The following is a 27776-nucleotide window of genomic DNA, read 5'->3' on the forward strand; positions in this document are numbered from 1 at the left end:
CCCAGCCCCGCGCGGACCACAGGCGCCCTCTCGCAGCGGCGGGGAAGAACGGCACCCCGCCGTGTGGCTGCCAGCGCAGCCAATCACCGCTGCGGGCTCCCGCTCCAACGCAGGCGCCGCTGTGATTGGCTGTACGCGTCCGGTCACGTGGGTTCAGGGGCTGACGTGCAGGTCCGTCCCGCGACCACGAAGGGTAGGGTAGGGTGGACCGGACCTAGTCTGATCAAGCCAAGGGCTTTTTCCGCAAGGCACAAGGCAAGACACTAGGGGCGACAAGGGGAAAGGCCCCTCCCCACTTTTGAATCAGCTCTAGCGCGGCGGAGGGTGGGGCCGGACCTATGGGCACGGTGCGGGGTCTGTTGGATGGGGTGGCTAGCCAATGGGAGGTGGAAGGTGGGACGGAGAAGCAGCAGGGTCGGTGCGGGGAGGTTGGCCGCAGTGCGTTCAGCGGAGCTGGGCTGCTGCTCTTTCTTGTTCACTCACTGGCTCCTTCCTTTTGTGATTATCTCTCTCTGTACCGCGCCGACCCGCCCTGCTGTGGCCCGGCAGCTTTTGCCCGTCCCTGCGCCTTTGGAGAAAGAGGAGGAGGCGTCGGCATCCCGCTCGCCGCCTCATGCTGCGGCCCCGTCCCGCCTCCAACCCGGGGACCTGCATGGACGGGCATGGGGAGAGCAGCGCCTTCCTGCATCGCCGAGGCTGAGTGGCTACGCCGCCTGCCGTCCACTGCCCTCGGTCTTATCGCCGCGCTGGGGCTGCTGCTGGGCTCAGGTATAGGGGGCGGACCGGGGAGGAGGAGCCGATGCGCGGCCGCAGAGCGTCCGATGCGCGGAGCCCGGGTCCTGATAAGGGGTTGTGCCTGCCTGCGCAGGTATACCTTAGACTTTAACAAGGCGGGACCGAGCGGGGGGTGGGGTGGGTACGCATACTAGCGTGTTTGCGGCTCGAGCCGATGCGGAGTTTGTGAGTGGTGTCCTCAGGAAAACGTCCGTCAGTGTTTGCACCGTCTCGATGGATCTTCAGAGGCTGCGCAAGAAGCGCGCTGTACGGGGGAATACGTGTGTGAAAACACTGATATAGCGCTGGAAATAGCGATTGCGGAACAGGGCAGGGTGTACAGGTAGCTGTACAGCAGCAAGCCAGAGGACTTGGAGAAAACATGCTTTTCTTCTGGGTTTTGGTTGTGGGTTGGTTTTTTTTTGATAGAACAACTATTTGCCTGACTTAATGGAAACTGAGGAGAAGGTGGAAGATACACTGATAGTGCTTGGCTAAAGTATTTTTCACTCAGAAGTGATCTGATCAGTTTTACTTCTGTGAAAGTGTTTCTCTTTAGCTTGAGTGCTTTTAAGCATTTATAACTGTAGTGAAATAAATTGTATGTTTAAGTGCAGGTTTAGGTAATCTGGATTTAGTCAGATTGCTGTTTCACCTCCCCCCTTCCTCTATACCAAGAGCCTACTGAAAGCAGCAGAATGAATTTTCCTAAAGTTGCAAGGGGGCTTGGATGGGTAGATTTGTTTTGCTATTTGATAACTTGCCTTGCCCACCTAGACTAAATTATATGTGATTAAAATATCACAAATCATAATTTAAAAAAAATTGATGCTTTGAAAGTCAAGCTCTGAACCGGCATAGTCTATGTCAGTTTGCTTGGCATAGGTCTTTTTGCTTTGTGATCATGTATCTTAAAACACAGAATTTAATCTCTCTCTCTCTCTCTTTTTTTTTTTTTTTTTTTTTTTAGCAAAGCTGCACATCGCTTGCACAAAGATATACTGAGAAAATTATTGCTTACTCATATGCTTCATGGTCATGCTTGGCTGTAGGTTAAAGGCTGCTTCTACTCTGTGGTGGGATTTTGACAGAACACTTACTTTAGCTACATATCATAGGCAAAACATCCGTTGCCCTTCCAAATTCACAGATTGGATGTTCTGGGTATGTCATGTGAGTCCGGACTCACAGGAGGGTTGGTTAGGGGATAAGCAGAGAAATTGCTAATATCCTCTCATCATTGTGAATTGCAGAAAACAACTGCATTTAAAAATTAAAGGTCCAACATTATTCGGTCCTCTTTCACCCCCCATTTGTCAGAAACTTAGGAATATTTTAATTGGGCTGTTAAAATCAAACTGAACTCAGCCCTATTTTACTTTGAGGACATAAAAAAAAGGTGGGAAATGGTGTAAAGAGAGGTATTTGAGGGGAGGGAAAGGAATAGCTGTAAAATATCTTTTTCTTTTTGTTCACACTTCCATATGCTTCTCTAAGTATCTTTGTGTTGTTATAAATCTGTTTTATGAGCCTTTGAAATTACAAATTCATATATACACAGTGAATTTTATTGGTCATTAAAGGAATAAAATAATGCAGCATGTTTTCAGTAGATAGTTTTTGGTGCTTGGATAGCTATTACATGAAGTCTTGCAAGTGTTCTTTGTGAAGTTTGGTTGTTCAGATTGGCAGCGATGAGGTAGCTGATAGATGTACAAAAAGGATCAAAAGGGATTTTAGAGAACTGGGGCAATTACTTGAAGGATCAGGACTGCAGGTAGTGTTTTTCCTCCATCCCGTCAGTAGCCGGGAGGAATACGGAAAGGAGCAGGAAGACCCATCTCATTAACATGTGGCTCAGAGGCTGGTGCCAGAGGTAGAATTTTGGGTTTTTCAGTCATGGGGCAGTTTGCATGGCACCAGGCCTGCTGGAGATAGAAGGGGTTCACCTGTCTCAAAGGGGGAAAAGGATTCTGGCTCAACAGTTAGCAGGCCTCATTGAGAGAGCTTTAAACTAGATTCAAAGGGGGAAGGGGATAAAACCAGGCTTGCTAGGGATGAGCCTAGGGGTGGCATGCCTGTGTTGGAGAAGAGATCAATAGGCCAACTGAAGTGCATTTACACCAATGCACGCAGCATGGGCAATAAGCAGGAGGACCTGGAAGCCATTGTGCGGCAGGAAAACTATGATGTGGTCGCCATCATGGAAACATGGTGGGATGACTCACACAGCTGGAGTGCTGCAATGGATGGCTACAAGCTCTTTAGAAGGGATAGGTAAGGAAGGAGAGGTGGTGGGGTAGCCTTGTACGTTAGAGAGTGTTTTGATTGTCTAGAGCTCAACGAAGGTAATGATAAGGTTGAGTGCTTATGGGTAAAGATCAGAGGGAAGGCTAATAAGGCAGATAGCCTGGTGGGAGTCTGTTATAGACCACCCAACCAGGATGAGGAAACAGATGAAGTATTCTACAAGCGGCTGGCTGAAGTCTCACAATCACTAGCCCTTGTTCTCGTGGGAGACTTCAACTTACCAGATATCTGCTGGAAATACAACACGGCAGAGAGGAAGCAGTCTAGGAGGTTCCTGCAGTGTGTGGAAGATAACTTCCTGACACAGCTGGTAAGCGAGCCAACCAGGAAGGGTGCCCCGCTGGATCTGCTGTTTACGAACAGAGAGAGCCTGGTGGGCGATGTGGTGGTCGGAGGCTGTCTTGGGCTCAGTGACCATGACATGATAGAGTTTTCAATTCTTGGAGAAGTAAGGAAGGGGGTCAGCAAAACCGCTACCCTGAACTTTAGAAGGGCAGACTTTGGACTGTTTAGGAGCCTGGTTGAGAGAGTCCCTTGGGAGGCAGTCCTGAAGGGCAAAGGAGTCCAGGAAGGCTGGATGTTATTCAAGAAGGAAGTCTTAAAGGTGCAGGAGCAGGCCGTCCCCATGTGCCAAAAGTCGAGCAGGCGGGGGAGAAGACCAGCCTGGCTGAACAGAGAGCTTTGGCTGGAACTCAGGAAAAAAGGAGAGCTTACCACCTTTGGAAGAAGGGGCAGGCAACTCAGGAGGACTATAAGGATGTTGTGAGGTTATGCAGGGAGAAGATTAGAAAGGCAAAGGCCCAGCTGGAACTTAAACTGGCCACTGCAGTTAAAGATAACAAAAAATGCTTCTACAAATACATTAGCAACAAAAGGAGGGCCAAGGAGAATCTCCATCCTTTGTTGGATGCGGAGGGAAACATTGCCACGAAGGATGAGGAAAAGGCTGAGGTACTTAATGCCTTCTTTGCCTCAGTCTTTAATAGTCAGACTGGTCATCCTCAGGGTATTCAGGCCCCTGAGCTGGGAGATGGAGATAGGACGCAGAATGAAGCCCCAGTTGTTGGAGAGGTGGCAGTCACTGACCTGCTCCTCCACCTGGATGCTCACAAGTCTATGGGGACAGATGGGATCCACCTGAGGATACTGAGGGAGCTGGCAGAGGAGCTTGCCAAGCCACTCTCCATCATTTATCAGCAGTCCTGGTCAACTGGGGAGGTCCCAGCAGACTGGAGGTTAGCAAATGTGACACCCATCTACAAGAAGGGTCGGAAGAAGGATCTGGGGAACTACAGGCCTGTCAGCCTGACCTCGGTGCTGGGGAAGGTCATGGAGCAGATGATCTTGAGTGTGGGACAACCGGGGGATGAGGCCCAGCCAGCATGGGTTTAGGAAAGGGAGGTCCTGCTTCACTAACCTGATCTCCTCCTATGACAAGGTGACGCGCTTGGTGGATGAGGGGAAGGCTGTGGATGTTGTCTACCTGGACTTCAGTAAAGCTTTTGACACTGTCTCCCACAGCATTCTCCTGGAGAAACTCGCTGCTCACGGCTTGGATAAGTGCACTCTCTGCTGGGTTAAAAACTGGCTGGATGGCCGAGCCCAGAGCGTGGTGGTAAATGGAGTTAAATCCAGTTGGCAACCGGTCACAAGTGGTGTTCCCCAGGGCTCAGTACTGGGGCCGGTCCTGTTCAACATCTTCATTGATGATCTGGATGAGGGGATCGAGTGCACCCTCAGTAAGTTTGCAGATGACACCAAGTTGGGTGGGAGTGTCGATCTGCTGGAGGGTAGGAAGGCTCTAGAGAGGGACCTGGACAGGCTGGATCGATGGGCTGAGGCCAACTGTATGAGGTTCAACAAGGCTAAGTGCTGGGTCCTGCACTTGGGTCGCAACAACCCCAGGCAACACTACAGGCTGGGGGAGGAGTGGCTGGAGAGCTGCCTGGCAGAAAAGGACCTGGGGGTGTTGGTTGACAGCCGCCTGAACATGAGCCAGCAGTGTGCTCAGGTGGCTAAGAAGGCCAATGGCATCCTGGCTTGTATCAGGAATAGTGTGGCCAGCAGGACCAGGGAGGTGATAGTGCCCCTGAACTCGGCACTGGTGAGGCCGCACCTCGAGTACTGTGTTCGGTTTTGGGCCCCTCACTACAAGAAGGACATTGAGGTGCTGGAGCGTGTCCAAAGAAGGGCAACGAAGCTGGTGAAGGGTCTAGAGCACAAGTTTTATGAGGAGCAGCTGAGGGAACTGGGGTTGTTTAGCCTGGAGAAGAGGAGGCTGAGGGGAGACCTTATTGCTCTCTACAACTGCCTGAAAGGAGGTTGTAGCGAGGTGGGGGTCGGTCTCTTTTCCCAAGTAACAAGGGATAGGATGAGAGGAAACGGCCCCAAGTTGCACCAGGGGAGGTTTAGATTGGATATTAGGAAAAACTTCTTCACTGAAAGGGTAGTCAGGCATTGGAACAGGCTGCCCAGGGAAGTGGTTGAGTCTCCATCCCTGGAGGTATTTAAAAGATGGCTAGATGTGGTGCTTAGGGACATGGTGTAGTGGTGGACTTGGCAGTGCTAGGTTAACGGTTGGACTTGATGATCTTAAGGGTCTTTTCCAACCTTAACGATTCTATGATTCTGTGATTCTATAAGTTCCATTTGCTGTTCTGGCTATATTCTGCTCTTTGGACAGGAGGGAACCTGATTTATCATTTGCCTGTTTTCTTAGTTTTAATCCCTGTGGAATGTGTGCATCTGTGTTTCCTTTAATACATTGTGCAGCCTTGTTTGTTTTGTTTCTGCCCCTTATGGGTTGCTTTGTGTAAAAGTTAAACTCTTAAGACTGGTGTTAACTGTCATGAGAATCTGGGAGGATTTCGGGTTGTGACCCTGAATGCTGTGGAAGAGAGGGCTGTAAAAATCCCAGTTTACTTGCTGGGATGGTAATTGTTTTCTTTGCAGAAATCAGGTGACCAGATAAGGTGTAACAGTTTGGTATGGGTGGGGTTTTTTTTGTCTTGTGGGTTTTTTTGTTTGGTTTTTTTTTATGTAATGTGAACTGTGTACCTGTTTACGTACATCTGATAAGTACTTCAGGTTTTGGTGGGGAGAGGTGCTTTTTATGGCCCTTGTCTCATCATTGTATTATGCTTTAAGAGGTGCTATTGCAGTGTTTGGATTACCTAGTTGGCAGCTTGAGCTTCAAACAGCTGTGGGTTTTCTCACTGTTTAATTCCAGAAAGCAAGCAGTGAAGCTTTAGCTATGGCAGTGCCAGGGAATTAAAGCAAATGGAGTTTATGGCCTGTCCTGTCCCATCCCCATCTGTGTCTGGTTCCCCCCTCCCCCCCCCCCTTTTTTTTTTCTGCTTTCTTGTAGAAGAGAAACTGATCTCTGCTTCATTCAGTTTGTTTGTGTCTAAACCTGTATCACTTGAACATGAGCCAACAGGGCCAACTGTGTCCTGGGGTGCATCAAGCACTGTATTGCTAGCCGGTTGAGGGAGGTGATTGTCCTGCTCTACTCTGCACTGGTGTGGCCTCATCTGTGTGCAGTTTTGGGTGCCACAGTACAAAAAAGAAAAAAAGCTATTAGAGAGTGTCCAGAGGAGAGCCACGAAGATGGTGAAGGGTTTAGAGGGGAAGCCGTACGAGAAGTGGCTGAAGTCATTTGGTCTGCTCAGCCTAGAGAAGAGGAGACTGAGGGGAGACCTCATCGAGGTCTACAGCTTTCTCACAAGAGAAGGAGGAAGGGCAGGCGCTGATCTGTTCTCCCTGACGACCAATGATAGGACCTGAGGGAACAGCAGGAAGATATGCCAGGGGAGGTTTAGGTTGGACATTAGGAAAAGGTTCTTCACCCAGAGGGTGGTGGAGCACTGGAACAAGCTCCCCCGGGAGGTAGTCACGGCGCCAAGCCTGACAACATTCAAGAAGCATTTGGACAACGCCCTCAGACATATGGTGTGAATTTTGGGGTTGTCCTATGCAGGGACAGGAGTTGGACTCGATGATCCTTGTGGGTCCCTTCCAACTCAGGACATTCTATGATTCTATGACTTCTTAACCACATCCTTCTCAGGAACAGGATTCTGTTTAAAAGTTCAGTAACTTGTCATGTAAAGCACTGAAAGACTAAATGAAGACTTGCTTATTGACTAAGTGGTTTAACTTAAACAAGATGGTGATGCAATTCTATCCTTATCATTTGCCAGCTATGAGTCCAGCATTTCTTTTCCAGGAGTTAATGCTCTTAATCTATTACTTGCTATTGTCTAGATGAAATTCAAGTCATGCTTGGGTTGTCTCAGCCTTTGAGAGAGATGGGCTGTATTGCTATCTTCCACCTGTCCGCCCCCCCCCCCCCCCCCCCCCTTCTCAACCCCTTTTTCTCTCTTACAGAATGTTCTCCCCAGTGGGTGAGCACTGTAAGTTCTTTAAGATGTTTTCTGTAGCACTTGTGAATGTGGAAGGGGATATTGCAATCTAAGAGGTTTGCTTGATTTCTCTCTGCCTTCTATTTTGTGCTTAGCTGACTGCCAGCTTCAAACACCTTGTCGAATCCAGAAGTGCACCACAGACTTCGTGTCCTTAGCTTCACATCTAAACTCTGCTCTTGATGGCTTTGATTTGGAGTTTTGCAAGGCCCTGCGGACATACGCTGCTTGTACCTATCGCAATTCCAAAGTATGCCGTGGAAATCTAGTCTACCATTCTGCAGTGCTTGGAATCAGTGACCTCATGAGCCAGAGAAACTGTTCCAAGGATGGACCCACATCCTCTACCAACCCTGAAGTGACCCATGATCCCTGCAATTACAGTGGCCACGCAGGATCCAGAGAACATTGGGGAGAGGAACAGACTTCTCTTCCTTACCTATTTTGTGGTTTGTTTGGTGATCCTCATCTGAGAACTTTTAAGGATCACTTCCAGACATGCAAAGTGGAAGGTGCTTGGCCTCTCATAGACAATAACTACTTATCAGTGCAAGTGACGAATGTGCCTGTGGTCCCAGGATCCAGTGCTACTGCTACAAATAAGGTATGGGTTGTTCTTAAACACTGTGTATGCATACAGAAGTGGAAGGCCAAGACAGTAGAGGAGTAAACTACTTAACCCTTAACAGTTAAGGGTTGTAGTAGGTTGAGAGTCTTCCACGGAGTAGTTTGAGGAAAATAAAACTGCTGGGCTCATCTTTTGGAAAATTGCTTCTTTCCTTAGAAACAAACAAAACTCAAAACAGCTTCCCCCCCCCCCCCCCCCCCCCAATCCATAAATATTACCACATAAACATTTAAGAACAACTAAATTGATGTTTTAAAACAAGCATCAGACTGCAGCATCTGTGACTGTACCCACACTAAGTGGAAATTTTAGGGCAGAAGGATGGAAAGAGTGTGGATCTTTGCATTAATTCTTTAAATTCTATAATAGAAAACAAAAAAATATTGGAGTGGCACAACAGATTAGTTACCCAGGATATTAAGTCTTTAATTGGAAAGGTATGTTTTGTGGGAGATGTGTTCATTCACAAAACACTCTTGGCAATTTGTAGGTGTTTTGCATAGTTGTGATGCTGATAGTAAGGACATCTGTTTCTTCAGTGGCTAAAGCTGTTATATATTCTATGGTCTAATTAAAACTTGCAATGCTAGTTTCTTTTGAGCTTGTTTGATCTGTTTATGCCTGTTGGCATAGGATCCCAGGGCCTTTCAGATGGAGAATGAAGAATTACTAAGTAGCTGGGAGACTTGAGTTCAATCTTTCATTTTCTTTTCCTTTCTTACAGACTTCCAGTATGAGTTTTGAGTTGGTCATTGGCATCTCTGTACCTGATTTCTCCAACTACAGAAGTAGAGCTCCCCAGTCTTTTGGGGATCTTCTGAGGCTTAATGGCTATTACAGGGGGTTGTAGAGGAAGCAGGTAGGAAGGGTATTGTAGAATGCCTTAAATAGAAGGGGTGGTGGTGTTTGGTGTTTGTTCCCCTCCAAATAAAGCATGCACGCAAAAAAGTCTGTGTCTTTCATCACTATGACAGGTGTTCTGGATATCACTAGCACAGTTGTCCCTGAGTAGCAAATAAGGCAGAGGTGCTTGTACTTCCCTATGGAAAACTTTCCTTCTTGTTTGCAGTAATTGAAAACAGACAGGGAACTTTTCTTATCTGGGTTGCTTGAGAGTGAAAGGGAGGGCAGAGAAGGAAAAACAAACAGGCGATGGAAACCCCAGAGCTTTTACTGTAGTGGGTTTACTGTTCATAAAGTTTTGAACCTGGGAATAGGTTGTATTAGCAGTGTAGTGAAACATTGGGTAAGTGCTCTTTTTCCCCAGAGTCAAAATACTTAGATATCTCTTTTGCAGTCTGATTTCTATTTTTTTGTAGGAGGAGATCACTGGACTGAACAGCCTGTATTTACTTTCCTTTAAATAATTATTATAACACTTGTTTTCCAGTTATCATTCAGCTACTTAAAAGCAGGAGCATCAGAACACTGACCATGTGTGATTTAATTTTTTCATTTTTATAGACTTCCTGCCCAAGGTAAAAATGAACTTGGCTTTATTTCTCAGAAGAGGTATGTTACTGCTTTGTTGAAGGACTTCAGTCAAAAGCTGCTTTGTCCATGAGGTGGAGCTGATAACGTCTTATCTTATAATGCAATGGTTTTTTTCCTATTATTGAAGAGTGGGGAGGAGAAAGAAGCAGTTTGGCCTGCGCGAGTTAGTGCTGTGCTTGGGCATACAGTTGGGCATAAACTGGTCAAATGGTTCAGCAGGTAGCTGTGGACAGCTTGAAAATGTAGATGCTGAAGCACTTTCTGTGGATTTGGGATATTTCTAAAAGGCAGAGGCTTGCCTGTGCCTTTAAGACAATGGCTCTGTTCTCATATCAAAAGCCACCTGCCTGTGCCTAAACTAGATGACTTATGATTGACTCTCCAGATAAGTAGTTGTTGAATCTCCCCTGTGAGCTGTATTCAATCTGGAGCTAGGGCAGACTGAAACCTCTTGGGGTTAAATATGCCAGGTTTTGCCTTAGGATCTCTTTAGGGTATTTCAACTTTAAAATCTACCTCCGATGTGTTTTATCTATTACATATCTGTATTTTCCTGATTGCTTGTCTTCATAAAAGTCAAGGGTGGGAGAAATACACTTATTTCATAACCCAGAGTGGTTGGGGGCCAACTGGTACTTCAGTCTTAATTGAAAGTTCTTAATTACCTTTTGATCATAACCAACTGATGGTTAGTTCATAGCGTGATGAAAACAAGTAGGCTTTTTGTTTGTTTGTTTTAAAATGGATGATATAGAAGTTCTGGAGAAAGGGATGTTGGCACCATCCTGGCTGGAAGACAGGTTGTGAATGTAACTTTAAGGTTAGCTCCTTGGGCAGAGGCTGTAGCAGAAGATACTTCCTGTTGGAAGCTGTATTTTTCCCTTCTAATAAAATTCCTGTGTACTGGGCAGAAGATGCAAATAAGCTCTCTTTGGTCTTGTGTTTGGTTTTGGAGCTTGGACTTGTCTAAAATTAAGGTCTGCGTTTCTCTGATGTGACCTCAGCTCTGTGCTTGTGCCTTCAGCATTTTCACAGTTCTCTCCTCCATAAGGAAAGCTCATTTAATTCTGTCATGAACGTGTTTAGTATGTGTGAAGCTATGCTAGATTACACTGACGTGCCTTGTTGTTCCAGACAATCTCGTAAGAACAACAGGACATGCAGCAAAACTACCAATATCTTACTGGACACAGGCAATGTACTGATTCTGATGATTTGCCAACAATTGGTGTAAAGATAGGCAATCCTGTTTCCTGGTGTTCAGGACAGCCTGACCTTACTAGGGGTTGTTTTGTAGGACAAGCTATGGAAGTTTATCAGGCACTAAACAGTTTTTCTGTCTCTGGAGCTGCTGGAGAACTGTTGCAGAAGTTTGTGTCTTGAATACCTTAATTTGGGGTGTGGAAAGGAGGCAGGAGCATGCACACATACTCAGTGGTATCTATCTGACTGTCTTTAAAGCTTCTGGGGGTTTCTTGGGGACAGAAGGAAGGAGAATAAAATTATAAATAAATGTGGCAGTGTTTTTCTCAGATGTGGAGATTAGAGTTTAATGTTGTGTGCTTAAACAGGCTTTACCTGCCTGTTACCATATATGCTTTACAAACTCACTACAGGGGAGAAGAGCCCTTCTCCTTGCACTGTCCACCTGGAAAAAAGAGGTGGAATATTTTAAGCTACTGTTCCAATTGACTAAAGGACACTTAACTATTATGAAGTTCTGAGTAGTTTTAAAAATAATCAATAATAGATGTTAGATGTTTCTGGAGTTACTTATAAACAGTGACCTTCTTGCTTAACCACATCTGAGAAGTACTTTCCTGAGTGATCTTGAGTTTCTCTTTGGAAATCTTCTAATGCTGAACTCGTTCCTTTTTTTTTTTTTTTTTTTTTTTTCTTTTTTCCAGATTGATTTCCTCTTTTATTTCTCTGTGCATGGAATTTGCATACCTTTTCTTCTCTGACATGGGATGGTAACTTGTCATGGTGTAATCCGAACAGTAATGGAGTCTGACAATGCATTATAAACAAAAAAACCCAACTTCGAGGCAGAAGGAAAGATGTGCAACGATGTACCCATATGGCAACTCACCCAATCACCAATAGCAAGCACAGGATCATAAGCTATGCCATAGCTCCGGTGGACTGCCAGGGACACTTGGTGTCCGGGTCATCTGACTGTAACAGCCAATCGTGCAAATGCCTTTTGAATCTGTGTAAGAGTCGTGCCGCCCCTTGGCTCCACCAATGGCAGTGTGATTTGAGAGACTCGTACCTTACATGGATAACTTGGGCAGCATCCTGCCTACGCTGCTGATGTTGGTCAGGGGGCAGAGTGTTAGGACTCTGTCTACGCTGCCGATGCTGGTCAAGGGCAGGGTGTTGGCAGTCTGTCTGCGCTGACAATGTCAGTCAAGGGCCAGGGTGTTAGGAGGCAGGGTGTCAGTTACAGGCTAGGGTGTTATTTGGTAGGCTGTTAGCTATATAATAAGCTATTATATTTGGTTGATATTCCGACACCTGCAGAGTATAAGTTCTATAGTCAGAAGTTGAAAACTGGTGCATCACGAGATGGGTACTGTAGAATCACCTCTATCAAGTATCAGTTGTGCTGGCATTTGGGAGGTGATTACTACAGCGTCTTCCCAATTGCTATGAGAGAGGTTGAGAAAGATTAGAATTCGGGGTTAAGCATTGGCTTATATCTAGTGGCCCCCAACCTGGGTTGGGGAGTGGCTTGACCATAACTGGGAAAACGCTTTACAACCACTACAACCTCATGATGCAAAACAAAGCATAAACAATGATAATAATTACAAAAGGTACAGCCAAAATCTTTTGTCAGCTACCCTGAGATCTGGGAACCAAGAGGTAAGTCATGACTACAATTTGCCAATTCCCCAATTGGTATTTTCAGTTGCCACCTGATGCAATGCGTAGATCTTGGTTGACATAGACACAGCAGGCAGTATTTACTAATGCGCAAACGCCACCTTGTGTGGCCAGTAAGTAGTTTAAGGCTAGACAGTTTTGAACGATATCTGGTGAATCAACAAGTGGTTATAGGACTGGTGCCGCAGCCAGGGGTTCAGCTACTTAGACCGTGGGACTCACTTTGAGAAACCTGGTCTACTGGGGGCTGATGGGGTCCATCTGTCAGAGAAGGGGAAGAGTGTCTTGAGTCATAGGCTTGCCAAGCTGGTGAAGAGGGCTTTAAACTAAAGTTGCCAGGGGAGGGGAACCTCAATCCATCCCACTTCTACCAGTTGGATGCCAGGGCCAGCAATAGATGCCCAGAGCCTGGAGAAGGATCACAGGTCAGCAGGAGAGCACCTGAAGAGCAGCACAAAGGAATTCCAACCAGTAAGTCAGCTTCATTGGGGGCCCAACTTAAATGCCTCTATGCAAATGCACGCAGCATGGGGAATAAACAAGAGGAGTTAGAGACGTGCGCACGCCTGCAGGGCTATGATCTTATTGGCATCACGGAGATGAGGTGGGATGGCTCTTATGACCGGTGTGTTGGAATGGAAGGATACAGGCTCTTTAGGAAGGACAGGCAGGGGAGATGAGGAGGGGGTGTCACCCTCTATGTCAATGACCAGCTGGAGTGCATGGAGCTCTGCCTGGGGATGGATGAGGAGCTGACCAAGAGCTTATGGGTCAGGATTAAAGAGAGGGTAGGGACAGGTGACATTATAGTAAGGGTCTGCTACAGGCCACCCGACCAGGAAGACTGAGCGGATGAGGTCCTCTCTACACAGATAGGAGCAGCCTCATGTTCACAAGCCCTGGTCCTCATGGGGGACTTCAACCACCCCAACATCTGTTGGAGGGACAACACAGCAGGGCATAAGCAATCCAGGAGGTTCCTGGAATGCATTGATGATAACTTCCTTCTCTAAGAGCCAACAAGGAGAGGTGCTATGCCGGACCTTGTTCTCACCAACAAGGAGGAGCTGGTGGGGAATGTGAAGCTCAAGGGCAGCCTTGGCTGCAGTGACCATGAAATGGTGGAGTTCAAGATCCTTAGGGCACTGAGGAGGGTGCACAGCAAGCTCGCTACCCTGGACTTCAGGAGAGCAGACTTTGACCTCTTCAGGGATCTGCTTGGTAGAGTACCATGGGATAAAGCCCTGGAGGGAAGAGGGGACCAAGAAAGCTGGTTAATATTCAAGGATCCCCTCCTCCAAGCTCAGGAGCAATGCATCCCAACAAAGAGGAAGTCAGGCAAAAATGCCAGGAGGCCTGCATGGATGAACAAGGAGCTCCTGGACAAACGCAAACACAAAAAGGAAGCCTACAGAGGGTGGAAGCAAGGACAGGTAGCCTGGGAGGAATACAAAGAAATTGTCCAAGCAGCCAGGGATCAGGTTAGGAAAGCTAAAGCCCTGATAGAATTAAGTGCCTGAGGGAACTGGCAGATGAAGTTGCTAAGCCACTATCTATCATATTTGAGAAGTCGTGGTAGTCCAGTGAAGTTCCCGCTGACTGGAAAAGGGGAAACATAACCCCCATTTTTAAAAAGGGAAAAAAGGGAGACCCAGGGAACCACAGGCCGGTCAGCCTCACCTCTGTGCCTGGCAAGATCATGGAGCAGATCCTCCTGGAAACTATGCTAAGGCACGTGGAAGATAAGGAGGTGATTGGTGACAGCCAACATGGCTTCACTAAGGGCAAACTGTGCCTGACAAATTTGGTGGCCTTCTACGATGGGGTTACAGTGTTGGTGGATAAGGGAAGAGCAACAGATGTCATCTACCTGGACTTGTGCAAAGCATTTGACACTGTCCTGCACGACATCCTTGTCTCCAAATTGGAGAGACATGGATTCAATGGATGGGCCACTCGGTGGATAAGGAATTGGCTGGATGGTTGCACTCAAAGATTTGTAGTCAACAGCTCAATGTCCAAGTGGAGATCAGTGATGAGTGGAATTCCTCAGGGGTCGGTATTGGGACCGGCGCTGTTTAACATCTTTCTTGGGGACATAGACAGTGGGATTGAGTGCACCCTCAGCAAGTTTGCAGATGACACCAAGCTGAGTGGTGCAGTTCACACGCCTGAGGGATGGGATGCCATCCAGAGGGACCTGGACAAGCTGGAGAAATGGGCCTGTGTGAACTTCATGAGGTTCAACAAGGCCAAGTGCAAGGTCCTGTACCTGGGTCGGGGCGATCCCCAGTATCAGTACAGGCTGGGGGAAGAAGGGATTGAGAGAAGCCCTGAGGAGAAGGACTTGGGGGTGTTGGTTGATGAGAAGCTCAACATGACCTGGCAATGTGCGCTTGCAGCCCAGAAAGCCAACCATATCTTGGGCCGCATCAAAAGAAACATGGCCAGCAGGTCGAGGGAGGTAATTCTGCCTCTCTACTCTGCTCTGGTGAGACCCCACCTGGAGTATTGCATCCATCTCTGGGGTCCCCAACACAAGAAGGACGTGGACCTGTTGGAGCAGGTCCAGAGGAGGGTCACAAAGATGATCAGAGGGCTGGAACACCTCTCCTATGACGAAAGGCTGAGAGAGTTGGGGTTGTTCAGCTTGGAGAAGAGAAGGCTCCAGGGAGACCTTATAGCAGCCTTTCAGTACCTGAAGGGGGCCTACAAGAAAGCTGGAGAGGGACTTTTTACAAGGGCACATAGTGATAGGACAAGGGGTAATGGCTTTAAACTGAAAGAGGGTAGATTTAGATTAGATAGAAGGAAGAAGTTCTTCACTATGAGGGTGGTGAGGCACTGGAACAGGTTGCCCAGAGAAGTTGTGGGTGCCCCCTCCCTGGAAGTGTTCAAGGCCAGGCTGGATGGGGCTCTGAGCAACCTGGTCTAGTGGAAGGTGTCCCTGCCCATGGCAGAGGGGTTGGAACCAGATGATCTTTAAGGTCCCTTCCAACCCAAACCATTCTATGATAGTCTGTGATACTTGAGCGACTTCTTGTTGCAGCGCTTGGATGGCATCAGTTGTTGCATTTTCTATATTTTCCAGCATCATAGCAGAGAGATTGACGATCACTTTCTCCAGCTTGGAGACCCCTAGCCAAGGAAGGAGGATCCAGACAAACTGGTGAAATCCGGATCCTTGTTTTACAAAAGAGTTAATACCATGCCAATGTCGCAGGGCGTTAGGGTAATTGCAGACATGGGTCGCGAAGAGGCTTTCTGCAACGTGCATCCCAGGTGTGCAGGTCCCCTCTCACTTCCATAGGAGGGTTTTCATGGCATAGTTGCCACACAGCCAGTATAGGCTGGGGGCACCTATTGTGCTAAGGGTACGGCAGCGAGTGGTGTCTTTCAGGCAATTGTCGGTATTGACATGGTAGGTTTGCATAGTGTGGGATGAACCCCACCGCATGGTTTGTAGTTGATCAGAGGACAGATCATAGCCCATAAAGTTCTGGAGGATGTAGAATTCTGATCTGTTCTTCACCAAGGTGGCAGTGGGTAGATGGTGGTTGAGAGATTAGCCTGAATAGAGTAATATCTGACAAAAGTTTTAGGTGCATAGCCCCATAATTCCACCAATACCAGCATTCCCACCACAGGAACCCCTTGGTGCCCAGATGCAGGATGTTGTGTACAAATCCCACAATCGGTTCCCTTTCTGACATATACTAGCGCCTGAGATGTGCGAAGTAACAAGTTAGAATCCCAACCAGCAAGGCCCTGGTGGACTGTCCCAAAGAACAGCATCCAGAGCACATTCAAAATTGGGGCTTGCATGGAACAACCAACAGTAGTACAAGTAAAACGACTACAATAAAGAGCAATATAGCAGGAGGATTTTTTCCAGATTGTTGTGGTTGAGATAAAGACAGTTTAATAGGTAAAGCAAAAGCTGTGCATGCAAGCCAAGCAAAACAAGGAATTAATTCATTACTTCTCATCGGCAGGCATGTGTTCAGCCATTTCCAGGAAAGCAGGGCTTCATCATGCATAATGGTTACTTGGGAAGACAATTGCCATAACTCTGAATGTACCCCTTCCTCTTCTTCCTTCCCTCAGCTTCTTGTGCCGTTCCCCCCCCCCCCCCCCCCCCCCCCGCAGCCTGCTCCTGCTCACTGGCAGGGCAGCATGAGAAACAAAAAAGGCCTTAACACTGTGCAAGCACTGTTCATCAGTACTGTTTGGTCACAAATCTAACACACAGCACCATAGGAGCTGCTATGAAGAAAATTAACTCTATAACAGCCAAAACCAGTACACAGATCAGTCCGTCTATATGGGGTGGTCCAGTAGTCGGGCTCAGTTAGCTGCTCTGGGCTCATCATGGACGTTATCACTTCTTGAGATTCAAAATTGCTTCTAGGACAGCCCGAAGGGGTGATCTGTGGATCCAACATTGAGATTTGGGCTCTGGTGTCCACAACAAAGGTGACTGAGCCCTGGTCATTCATGACAACTTCTAATCTGGACATGGGGTAAGCAAAAGGGTCTGCTGGGAAACAGAGCTAGGAAGTAGATCTCCATCCAGTGGTGGACACCCACCCATCAGTTCTCTGGCAGCACCTTAGAGAGAGGAAGGAGGGGCTGAAGGGGTTAACACTGGGGTGTTGGAAGGCACTGCAAGGTGGGGGGAGAATGGGACAGGGTGGACAACTAGAACAGGAGACCTGCTGATGGCCATTCAAAAGCTGTAACAAGACATTGTTTGGCAAATTATCAATTTGTTGGTGTCATGGTTTAGCCCTGGTTGGCAACCAAGCACCACACAGCTGCTTGATCACCCTCCCCCTCCCCGTGGGATGGGGGAGAGAGTTGGAAGAGCAAAAGTAAGAAAACTCATGGGTTGAGATAAGAACAGTTTAATAATTGAAATAAAATAATAATAATAAATTGTTATGAAAAGGAAAACAACAAGAGAGAGAGAAACAAAAGCCAGGAAAAATAAGTGATGCAACCGCTCACTACTTGCTGACCAATGCCCAGCTCATCCCTGAGCAGCGATCGCTGCACCCCAGCCAACTCTCCCCAGTTTATATACTGAGCATGACATCATATGGTATGGAATAGCCCTTTGGCCAGTCTGGGTCAGCTGTCCTGGCTGTGCCCCCTCCCAGCTTCTTGTGCACCTGGCAGAGCATGGGAAGCTCAAAAGTCCTTGACTAGTGTAAGCACTACTTAGCAACAACCAAAACATCAGTGTGTTATCAACATTCTTCTCATCCTAAATCCAAAACACAGCGCCCTACCAGCTACTAGGAAGAAAACTAACTCTATCCCAGCTGAAACCAGGACAGTTGGGGTGTGTGGGTGTAAACCACCTTTCCAGCAGGAGCTGCCAGAGGTAGCCCCTCTTTGTCTGGCTGGTGGAGGTGCCCTGTCCTGTGCCCGGGCGAGGATTCCTCAGAATCTGACCACCAGGTACAGGAGCCATTGCCACAGCACCCACCCCTACAGCTGGGATGTACAGAGCCCCAGCGTCCTGCAGTCCCCCTCACTGAGGTGAGTTGGAGCTGCCTCAGTGTGCCTAGTTCCTCCCGAGCCACTCTACCCAGCCTTCGCCTGGCTTTTTTACAAAACTGGTCGCCCAGGGAGCAGAACTGTTCCTCAGTATAGGCTTGCATCTGCTAGTGCTCGAGGCAGGCAGTAGAGGGGCAGGGGTGTCTTCTCCTGTAGGGTTGGGAAGGGGGTCAGGGTCTAGGGCCAAAAATGTCCCTGTTCCAATTACTATCCTTATCATCATCATCCTGGTAGATAGCAGCCCTAACTTGGGCTGTTGTACTGGGATGGTTGCTCTGGGCCTCGAGGGCCCACTGGGCCAAGGGGGCTACCTTATGCCCGTCCCTCTCAGCCCCTTGCTTAGCTTCTTCTGCCTGTTTGAGGACACCATGCAGCCTGGTAATTTCAGCCCAGGCAGCGTTGAGGGCACAATTCAGGAGGCTGATTAAGACACCTTTGCCCTTTCCCTGTTAGCAACCACTGGCTTTACACCACTGTTCAAATTCATCACAAATAGCATGGGGATCTGCCCAATTATCTTGGACCCAATCCTCCCATTGCAGGGAGCTCCAAACTTGCTTCTTTCCTAAAGCCTCCAGTAGTTGTTCGAAAGACTCCATCCTGTCTGTGATGCCAGTAATGTAGTCTGAACAGTAATGGAGTCTGACAAGACATTATAAAACAAAGCTTTATTGAGGCAGTAGGAAAGATCCGCAATGACGTGCACATACTGTGACTCACCAAATCCCTGATAGCAAGCACAGGATCATAAGCGATGCCATAGCTCCGCGATGCCATAGCTCTGGTGGACTGCCAGGTACACTTGGTGTCCGGGTCATCTGGCTGCAACAGCCAATTGTGTAAATGCCTTTTGAATGTGTGTAAGAGTCGTGCTGCCCCTTGGCTTCGCCAATGGCAGTGTGATTTGAGAGAATCATACCTTACATGGATAATGTGGGTGGCATCCTGCCTACACTGCTGATGTTGGTTGGGGGCAGGGTGTCAAGAGGCAGGGTGTCACATGGTGAAATGTCCTGTGGTGCTTCTGTAGGTGATCAGCAGGCTGATGAGGGATTACTGTATGTATTTTTGTAACACCCCCAGCAATTCTTGCTTCCAAGAACTTGGCACCAGCAGCATCACTGAAGCAGTCTCCTCTAAATCCCCCTACATTGGACTTTGAACTTTCCTATATTTATGGGCTCTAAAAGCTGTTGCGAGACCCCTTTAGAGATTTCATGTATGCTGAAGGGGAAATTTAAATTATAACTGCTCAGCACTGGTAATTTGTGACCAAGGAATGATCTGTCATGGAGGGCAGGAAGGCCCAACTGCAGAAGGGGTTAAATGGGTTGGAAGCAGGAATGCCAGAGACAGGACTCCCTGTAAGGGAGTGGAGTTTCCCTTGCTGATAAGATAAGAAATACCTGCAACATTGTCTGGTAGCAGTCCTAGAATGTAAGCGCTCAGGGGCCACCTTTGGGCAGCAGAACTGGTGCTGGGGGATGGGGCTGAGGTGCCCCATGCTGATGCTCACCAGATTGGTGCTGGTGCAAGTGTATATAATGAATCTGCTCGTGACACATCTTTGCAGACTCCTTGTAGAACTGCTTATGGCGATAGGACTCTGTCCAATGCGTTGTTCATTAAGTTTTTATATTTAAGCACAAACGTGTGTTTAATTTACCCCAAGGGGTACAATAAAAATTCCCCAACAATGCTATGCAGCTGTCTACCTATGAACTGCCTCCCACAGATCATTTAAGACATTCACAGGTCTCCCAGGGATATTTGAAGACCACTGGTCTAATATCATAAAACCTCTTGCTGAACCATCTTCCCACCTATTCTTCAGTGTTAAATGAAATCATTAGTAAATCACCGGAGCTGTGTTTCTCCTTAAACATAATCATTCCTTATCTTTTCCTGTAGACTGGAATGGTACATAATGAAAGGATTTGAATGCTTTCTCATGATGCCCGGCATGAGGGGCATGTGGTTTAAACTGCAGACCTATTCTGAAGATGAATAGCAAAGTTTCTTCTGCTGCATCAGATTGCCATCTCAGCAGTCTGCCTGTCCCACTGTGCTTTGCACATACAGATGTGTTATTACATAAGCCCACTGTGGGATCTCATCTGCTTCTGTGCTGCACTCTGTTAGCAAAAGAAATGCTCAATAGCAAAATTTTATGTCATAAGAAACATTGTAAAGGCTCTGTTTCAGTGTGCATGTTCTACTGGTTGAGTGTACAGTTGTTAAATGCTTGAATAACCTCCTTGTTATAATCAATGTTCCTTGCCTCTCTAACTAGCTTTTCTTGTTATGTACCTGGATGCTGACTGTAACCTTTCCAAGACAGGTGCTGTGACCATATGTGTTGGGAGTAGTAACTGGGGAGGAAGGGGTGGGTCTGAATTTTAGTAGCACCTTGAGTCCTCAGTGGTGTTGAGGTAGGTTCTGCATGAATGCATGCTCCTTGCCTGAAAGTACAACCTAGTTAAGACAAATGTATGCAGAGGGAGATGGACCTGGGGCTATTCCACTAAAATTGTGAGTGAAACTGGGCAAGAGCAAAATCTTTCCAAACATAATAGAAACCTTCTTTCTTTTGATGTGTTTTCTTCTTAAGTAAAAAGAAAACAAAGGAAAAAAACAACCTCCCACCCACCCCCAAAAAAAACCCCACAACCAAAACCCACACAACAGAACTAATATTTTTCCAGATTCACTGTCCAGTAAGTAGCGTCACCTTCTTGCATGTGATGATACTGTCATGTTTGTGTTTTCTAGCATCTGTATGAAGTCTAGCCTAATTCTAGGCAGGTTTTGCCTGAACTCTCTCCTTGGGAATTTTGCCTGCAGTAGGTATAAGAGACTTGGGCATCTGAAGTTGCATTTCTAAATATGGGAGTTGAATTTGCATCTTATTCTTATGGCTGGGCTAGACTGGGAAAGGAAAGAAATATTTTAAAATGAATAAGCAGAGCCAGAGTAGCTTGGGCAGAAGAAAAAGAAATGTTTAACAATGGTGTTGATGTTTTAGATAGCAGTACTGTCTATCAATAATAGATGGAGTGGTACAGTGCAAATGTGCCAAACTGTTATATTGCTTACTTGTTCAAACTAATCCATGAGGAAAGTTGCTATTTCAGACTTTCTAAAAGTCACCAAGGATATGCAATATATGTGCGGATTTATGTGCTGAAAACAGGATTTATTTCTGTAGCTCTGAACTGTTTTTTCTTTCTTCCGCTCTTTCCCCTGCTTGCTCCCTCTTTCCCTAGTGGAGTTCCATGAAGGGGGGGAAATGGAAACAGAAGCAGGGGCCAATTAAATGTTGGGATGTGATCTTGATCACAAGACTCTATAAGAAAACAACTGAATGCACAACCTTGTAATAATTCAAAGCAGATGAAGACTTTAATAGTCTGTGTGTATGTTGCATGTAATTGAGAAAACCCTCCAAACAAAAGACTAAAAGTCTAGTTTAGAGAGCCGACATTGCTTTATTCTGCGCAGGGTGCTCGGTGGTAATTCCACGTATCAAGCACACCTCTCTACAAAACTACAGCATATTTATCGGGTTACATGATTAGTATAAACCCACCTAAATTTACACTTATTGGTTAGTGATTAACATTGCATACACTATTGGTTTACTGTATTTAAATTATCCTCGCTTGTTATGTAAATTAGTACGCATGCTCCTTTCAGGTGGGGGGGGGCAAGTCTTTTTGGTCCTGAATTGAGTCGGTGGTCGTGATCTCCCCTCGCCGCATTTACCTTTCACGCAGTTTCTGCAGTTTTATCAGACTTCATGTTTCACTGGCCACCGTCCAGTCTTTGGCGCCAAGATGTTCCCTTTTATCGGCTTGTTAGCTCTTCTTCAAGGTTAGAGCCGTTAGTTTTCCACGGTTCATTATTTAAACAAATACTTCCATATCTCTTAGCTCCCTCTCAAATTCCTTTCCCAAGGCACAGGTGATTAGTAGTTTTGCTAATTGGAAAATTCTTGTTTCTGCAGGGCATCGTTTTCCCCCTTTGGAAGTTTCAAATATCATTATTTGATACTTCCATATTACTGGAGTGTCATTATTCTTCTTGCAAAGAAAGTTCATATTATTGCCTGTTTTAAACATCCAGTTATCGTCAAAACTGTAACGATGATCATGATTATAAAGCTTTGTACCAGACTTGCCAACCATCCTGTTAAAGACCATCCTCCCAGATGCTGTAAAATTTTATTTATTCAGTTTCCGCGGATTCCCGTAATTCCCTACTACTCTTTGCCACATTCCTCATTTTGTCAATTTGACTCTGTAAATCTTCAATTACATTAGGGATATGTACACAACAGTGTTCTGAATCCAGTTTAAGATATCCACATAGTCTGTGTTCTCGAGCTAACAGTAAATCTAAAGCTAATCTATTTTGCATCGCCGTTTCCGAATTGGCTTGTACTTGCTTATTCACTGCCAATAACCCTTGCTCCGTAGCGTTCGCTAAGTTTTCAACTTGCCACCTTAGATTGGTTAACATCATACGATTCCCGTAGGCCATTGTACCTGGGGCAAAGAACGCCTGGAAACCCCACAGAATCATAGAATGCTTTGGGATGGAAGGGACCTTTAAAGGTCATCTAGTCCACCCCCCCTGCAATTGGCAGAGACATCTTCAACTAGATCAGGTTTCTCAGAGCCCCATCCAGCCTGGCCTTGAATGTTTCCAAGGATGAGGCATCTAGCACCTCTCTGGGCAACCCATTCCAGTGTTTCACTACCCTCATTGTAAAAAATGTCTTCCTTATGTCTAGTCTGAATCTACCCTCTTTTAGTTTAATACCTTTACCCCTTGTCCTGTTGCAGCAGGCCTTGATAAAAAGACTATCCCCATCTTTCTTGTAGGCCCCCTTTAAGTACTGAAAGGCTGCTATAAGGTCTCCCTGGAGCCTTCTCTTCTCCAAGCTGAACAACCCCAACTCTCTCAGCCTTTTGTCATAGGAGAGGTGTTCCAGCCCTCTGATCATCTTTGTGACCCTCCTCTGGACCTGCTCCAACAGGTCCACGTCCTTCTTGTGTTGGGGACCCCAGAGATGGATGCAATACTCCAGGTGGGGTCTCACCAGAGCAGAGTAGAGAGGCAGAATTACCTCCCTCGACCTGCTGGCCATGTTTCTTTTGATGCGGCCCAGGATACAGTTGGCTTTCTGGGCTGCGAGAGCACATTGCCGGCTCATGGCCAGCTTTTCATCTATCAGTACCCCCAAGTCCTTCTCCTCAGGGCTTCTCTCAATCCCTTCTTCCCCCAGCCTGTACTGATACTGGGGATCGCCCCGACCCAGGTACAGGACCTTGCACTTGGCCTTGTTGAACCTCATGAAGTTCACACAGGCCTATTTCTCCAGCTTGTCCAGGTCCCTCTGGATGGCATCCCATCCCTCAGGCATGTCAACTGCACCACTCAGCTTGGTGTCATCTGCAAACTTGCTGAGGGTGCACTCGATCCCGCTGTCTATGTCATTGATGAAGATATTGAACGGCACGGGCCCCAGTACAGACCCCTGAGGGACACCACCCGTCACTGATCTCCATCTGGACATCGAGCCATTGACCACTACCCTCTGGATGCAACCATCCAGACAATTCCTTATCCACCAAACAGTCCACCCATCAAATCCATATCTCTCCAATTTAGAGAGAAGGATGTTGTGGGGGACCGTGTCAAAGGCCTTACAGAAGTCCAGATAGATGACATCCATAGCTCTTCCCTCGTCCACTGATGTAGTCACTCCATCATAGAAGGCCACTAGGTTGGTCAGGCAGGACTTGCCCTTGGTGAAGCCGTGCTGGCTGTCCCGAATCCCCTCCCTGTCCTCCATGTGCCTTAGCATAGCTTCTAGGAGGATCTGTTCCATGATCTTCCCAGGCACAGAGCTGAGGCTGACAGGTCGGTAGTTCCCAGGGTCCTCCTTTCTACCCTTTTTAAAAATGGGTGCAATGTTTCCCTTTTTCCAGTCCCCAGGGACTTCACCTGACTGCCATGACTTTTCAAATATCATGGAGAGTGGCTTGGCAACTACATCAGCCAATTCCCTCAGGACTCTGGGATACATCTCATCAGGACCCATAGACTTATGTATGTTCCGGTTCCTCAGGTGGTCAGAAACCTGATCTTCGCTTACAGTGGGAGGACCTCTGCCCCCCTGATCCCCGCCATATGGTCCATTGACTCGGGAGGTGTGAGGAGAGAGGCTGCCAGTGAAGACTGAGGCAAAAAAGTTGTTGAGCACCTCAGCCTTCTCCATCTGTTGTTACCAGCTTGCCAGTTTTGTTCATCAGAGGGGGTATGCTTTCCTTAACCTTCCTTTTCTGGTTGACGTACCTGTAGAAGCCCTTCTTATTATTCTTTGCGTCCCTTGCCACGTTCAGCTCCAGCCGAGCCTTGGCCTTCCTGATCCCATCCCTACACAACCAGGTAGTGGCCCTGTACTCTTCCCAGGATACCAGTCCCTGCTTCCAATGCCTGTGCATTCTCTTCTTGCCCTTTAGTTTGACACACAGGTCATGGCTCAGCCATGCCGGCCTCTTCCCTTCCTTGCCCGATTTCCTGCACCTGGGGATCGAGAGCTCTTGTGCCCCATGGAAAGCATCCTTAAAGACCTGCCAGCTCTGTTCTGCTCCCTTGTCCCTGAGGGCCATTTCCCAGGGGATCCTGTTGATTAACTCCTTGAAGAGCTGGAAGTTTGCTTTCCTAAAATTCAGGGTCCTGACTATACTCTTCACCTGACCCTTATCTCTCAGGACTGTGAACTCTACCAGCGTGTGATTGCTACAGCCGAGGCTGCCTCCAATCCTGACATCACCAATGAGCTCACTTGCATTGGTGACCACCAGGTCCAGTACTGCATCCCCACTGGTAGGGCTATCTATTACCTGGCTTAAGATGTTGTCCTCCATGCGCTCCAGGAGCCTCCTAGATTGCCTACTGCCTGCCGTGTTACTTTCCCAGCAGATGTCGGGGTGGTTGAAATCCCCCAGCAGGACGAGAGCCTGAGAACGCGAAGCTTCCTGTAGTTGGAGAAAAAAGTCTTCATCAATAGGCTCCCCTTGATCAGGCGGCCTGTAGTAGACCCCAACCACGAGGTTCCCTTTGTTGCCTTGGTCTCTAATTCTTACCCATAAGCTTTCAACCTGCTCATGGCTATTCTTCAGGGACAGCTCTTCACATTCTGTCCGTTTCTTGACGTAGAGGGCAACGCCTCCGCCCCTCCTACCTCGCCTGTCCCTTCTGAACAGCCTGTAGCCTTCGATAGCTGCACTCCAGTCATGGGATTCATCCCACCAAGTTTCAGTAATGGCAACTAGGTCATCCTGCTCTGGTTGTGGTTCTCGGCTGCCATGGTTCATCTATTTCCCTCTTTGTCTTTCCCCACCATCTGGCACTTAAAGGACTATTCCTCCATAAAGGACATAAGGTAGGTGCCCCTACAGTGATTTGGTGATCTGGTATATTCACTGGTAATTGGTTAGTCCACATTCCATCACTTAAGACCCATACACTGTATCCTGGTGCGGGTAAAGTAGCTGTGCGGCATGGGACTTTTCCTGCGAATCCCACATTACATCTTGTCCCGATCCAATGTCGGGAGAGGTTTCGATACGATCCCAAGGACGAGATTAAGACGCAAACGAGGTCAAATGCCGTACAACCTTTTAACTTTATTTTGGCGAATGAAGGGGTGAGGACCGGGTAGGGAGATGGGGGGGGGGGGGGGGGGGGGGGGGGAGAAAAAGAAAAAAAAAAAAGAGAGAGAAAAAGAGAGAAAAATAGAAAGAGCGTGCTCAGGCGGGTGAGAAAAGAGCCACGTAGGGGAACTAGCTACCGCCACTCCGAGTCCGGCGTTGTCCCGTCGATCAAAGGTCCAGTCGGTCCAGTCTCTGTGTCCGCAGGAGCAGCTTCCAAGGAGGTGCGCGGGGAAGGACGAGAAGAGAAAAGAGAGAGAGAGAGAGAGAGCCTCAAAAGGCGCACGCGGTCCTTTTATAGGGCCATGCACATGCGCAGAACAGGTCTGCATACATGCAGTTTGCGCTTCTGCTTTTCGCGCCCTGGTCTCTGCGCAGGCGTGTGTGCAGTCCATGGCCCCGCCTTCCGCGTCCTGGCCTCCGCTTTTCGCGCCCTGGTGTCTGCGCAGGCGTGCGTGCAGTCCATGGCCCCGCCTTCCGCGTCCTGGCCTCCGCCTTTCGCGCCCTGGTCTCCGCGCAGGCGTGCGTGCAAGTTCATGGTCCCGCCTTTCGTGTCCTGGTCTCTGCATGGGCTGTGGTGGTTTCGTCGGGGGCTGGATGTCGGACCCAGAAGATGGCAGTAGAACGGCAATGTCGAGACAATTCTGGTTAGTCCTCGACACCACCCCGTGGCTCGACATTGCAGTCTTCACAGTGGTAGGAGAGGTGGGAAGGGAAAAAGAGAGAGAGAGAGAGAGGACAGAGCAGAGGTGGAGACAGAAGCAGAGAAAAAGGGGAGCTGTAGAGGAGAAAGGTGACATGGGACATGGCAAGAGTGTTCAATTGCAAACAAACAGGAACATTGTCCAACGTAAACACTCTTTTTCCTTAATCTTTCTAAGTTTAACAATGTTCAACTTTATAGAACAACCCTGAGAAATCCATTGCGCGAGGTAGTTCACCATTATAAGAAGTATAGAACAACTAGTGAGTATGACATGGGCAGGAATATGCAATTTTTTTGTTGTTGTTTTGGTGTGGGTTTTTTTTTTTTGAGGTCTAAACAATGGTTATTGTGGTGGGTTCTACCCGGTGAACGGCACGGATTTGTTTTATGCCCTCGGGTGAGGTGGTAGGTACGAACTGCATATTAGATACCACATGTCGTATTAGCTGAACAAAACAGGGTATTATACAGGGTAAAAACATTAAAGTGGCAAACGCACATAGCAAATATAACAGCAACTGTTTCACCCAGGGCGCCCCCGGCAGCCAGGACCATAAATTACCATTCCAACCATTCCAGGTCTGGACGGGGACGTGGGCTATTTTTCTAATGTCTTTGGTTAATTGGAGGACTACTTCGCCTACATCGTCTATTTCTAAACAACAGTTAGAGACATTTAATTTCCCACATACCCCTCCTTCTTCAGCCAGTAAATAATCTAAAACCATACGGTGTTGAAGGATTGCCATGCGCATTTGTTGAGACTGTTGAGTTAAAAGATCTATAGCATTGGCGGTTTTATTGGTAACAATTTCTAAAACTTCTTGTAATGGATTATACAGTTCAAATTATAGATTGGTTCCCTTGCCCCTGATATTGGTTCACTGGGGTTCCAGGTGGCAGGCCCGTAATGTTGGATTATTCTTTCAGGAGGCCACTCATTTTCCCCCCATTTTTGTGTTCCACCTATGTTCACCTCAACAGCTCGCTTGCGGCGGGCAATCTTTCCATCTTCCAGATTATCGTACAATCTTATCCCCAACTGAGAGCCACCCGTTTGTGGAAGAAGGAAGAATAAGGCCGGATAATTCCCACATAACAGACCCCTGACCAATGCGCTGGCAGTCGTTTATAGGCAGTATGTCCACAAATCCAATAATGGCCCCTTTTAGCTGTGGCCCCATTGGCGAATGGTCCCGCTGCATCCCCGGGGAACTGGAAATACATTGTTTTGTCGTTGCCCACGGGGCTAAAAAAGA

The 27776-nt window shown here is 47.4% G+C and overlaps 1 protein-coding gene across 1 annotated transcript in view; it reads left to right on the plus strand.

Annotated features, from left to right (window-relative positions):
* Positions 1-338: 338 nt before the first annotated feature.
* The window catches only part of LOC309601961 (repulsive guidance molecule B-like), a gene marked incomplete at both ends in the record, with an annotated part of 54306 nt that continues 26868 nt past the window's right edge, over positions 339-27776 (plus strand). Inside the window, 2 exons of the mRNA XM_082335219.1 lie at positions 339-768; positions 7604-8112. Of these exons, the coding sequence (XP_082191345.1) occupies positions 339-768; positions 7604-8112 (939 nt within the window). The remainder of the gene's footprint in view (positions 769-7603; positions 8113-27776) is intronic.

Source organism: Platalea leucorodia, assembly GCF_965183815.1.
Source record: "Platalea leucorodia genome assembly, chromosome: W".
Classification (NCBI taxonomy): domain Eukaryota; kingdom Metazoa; phylum Chordata; class Aves; order Pelecaniformes; family Threskiornithidae; genus Platalea; species Platalea leucorodia.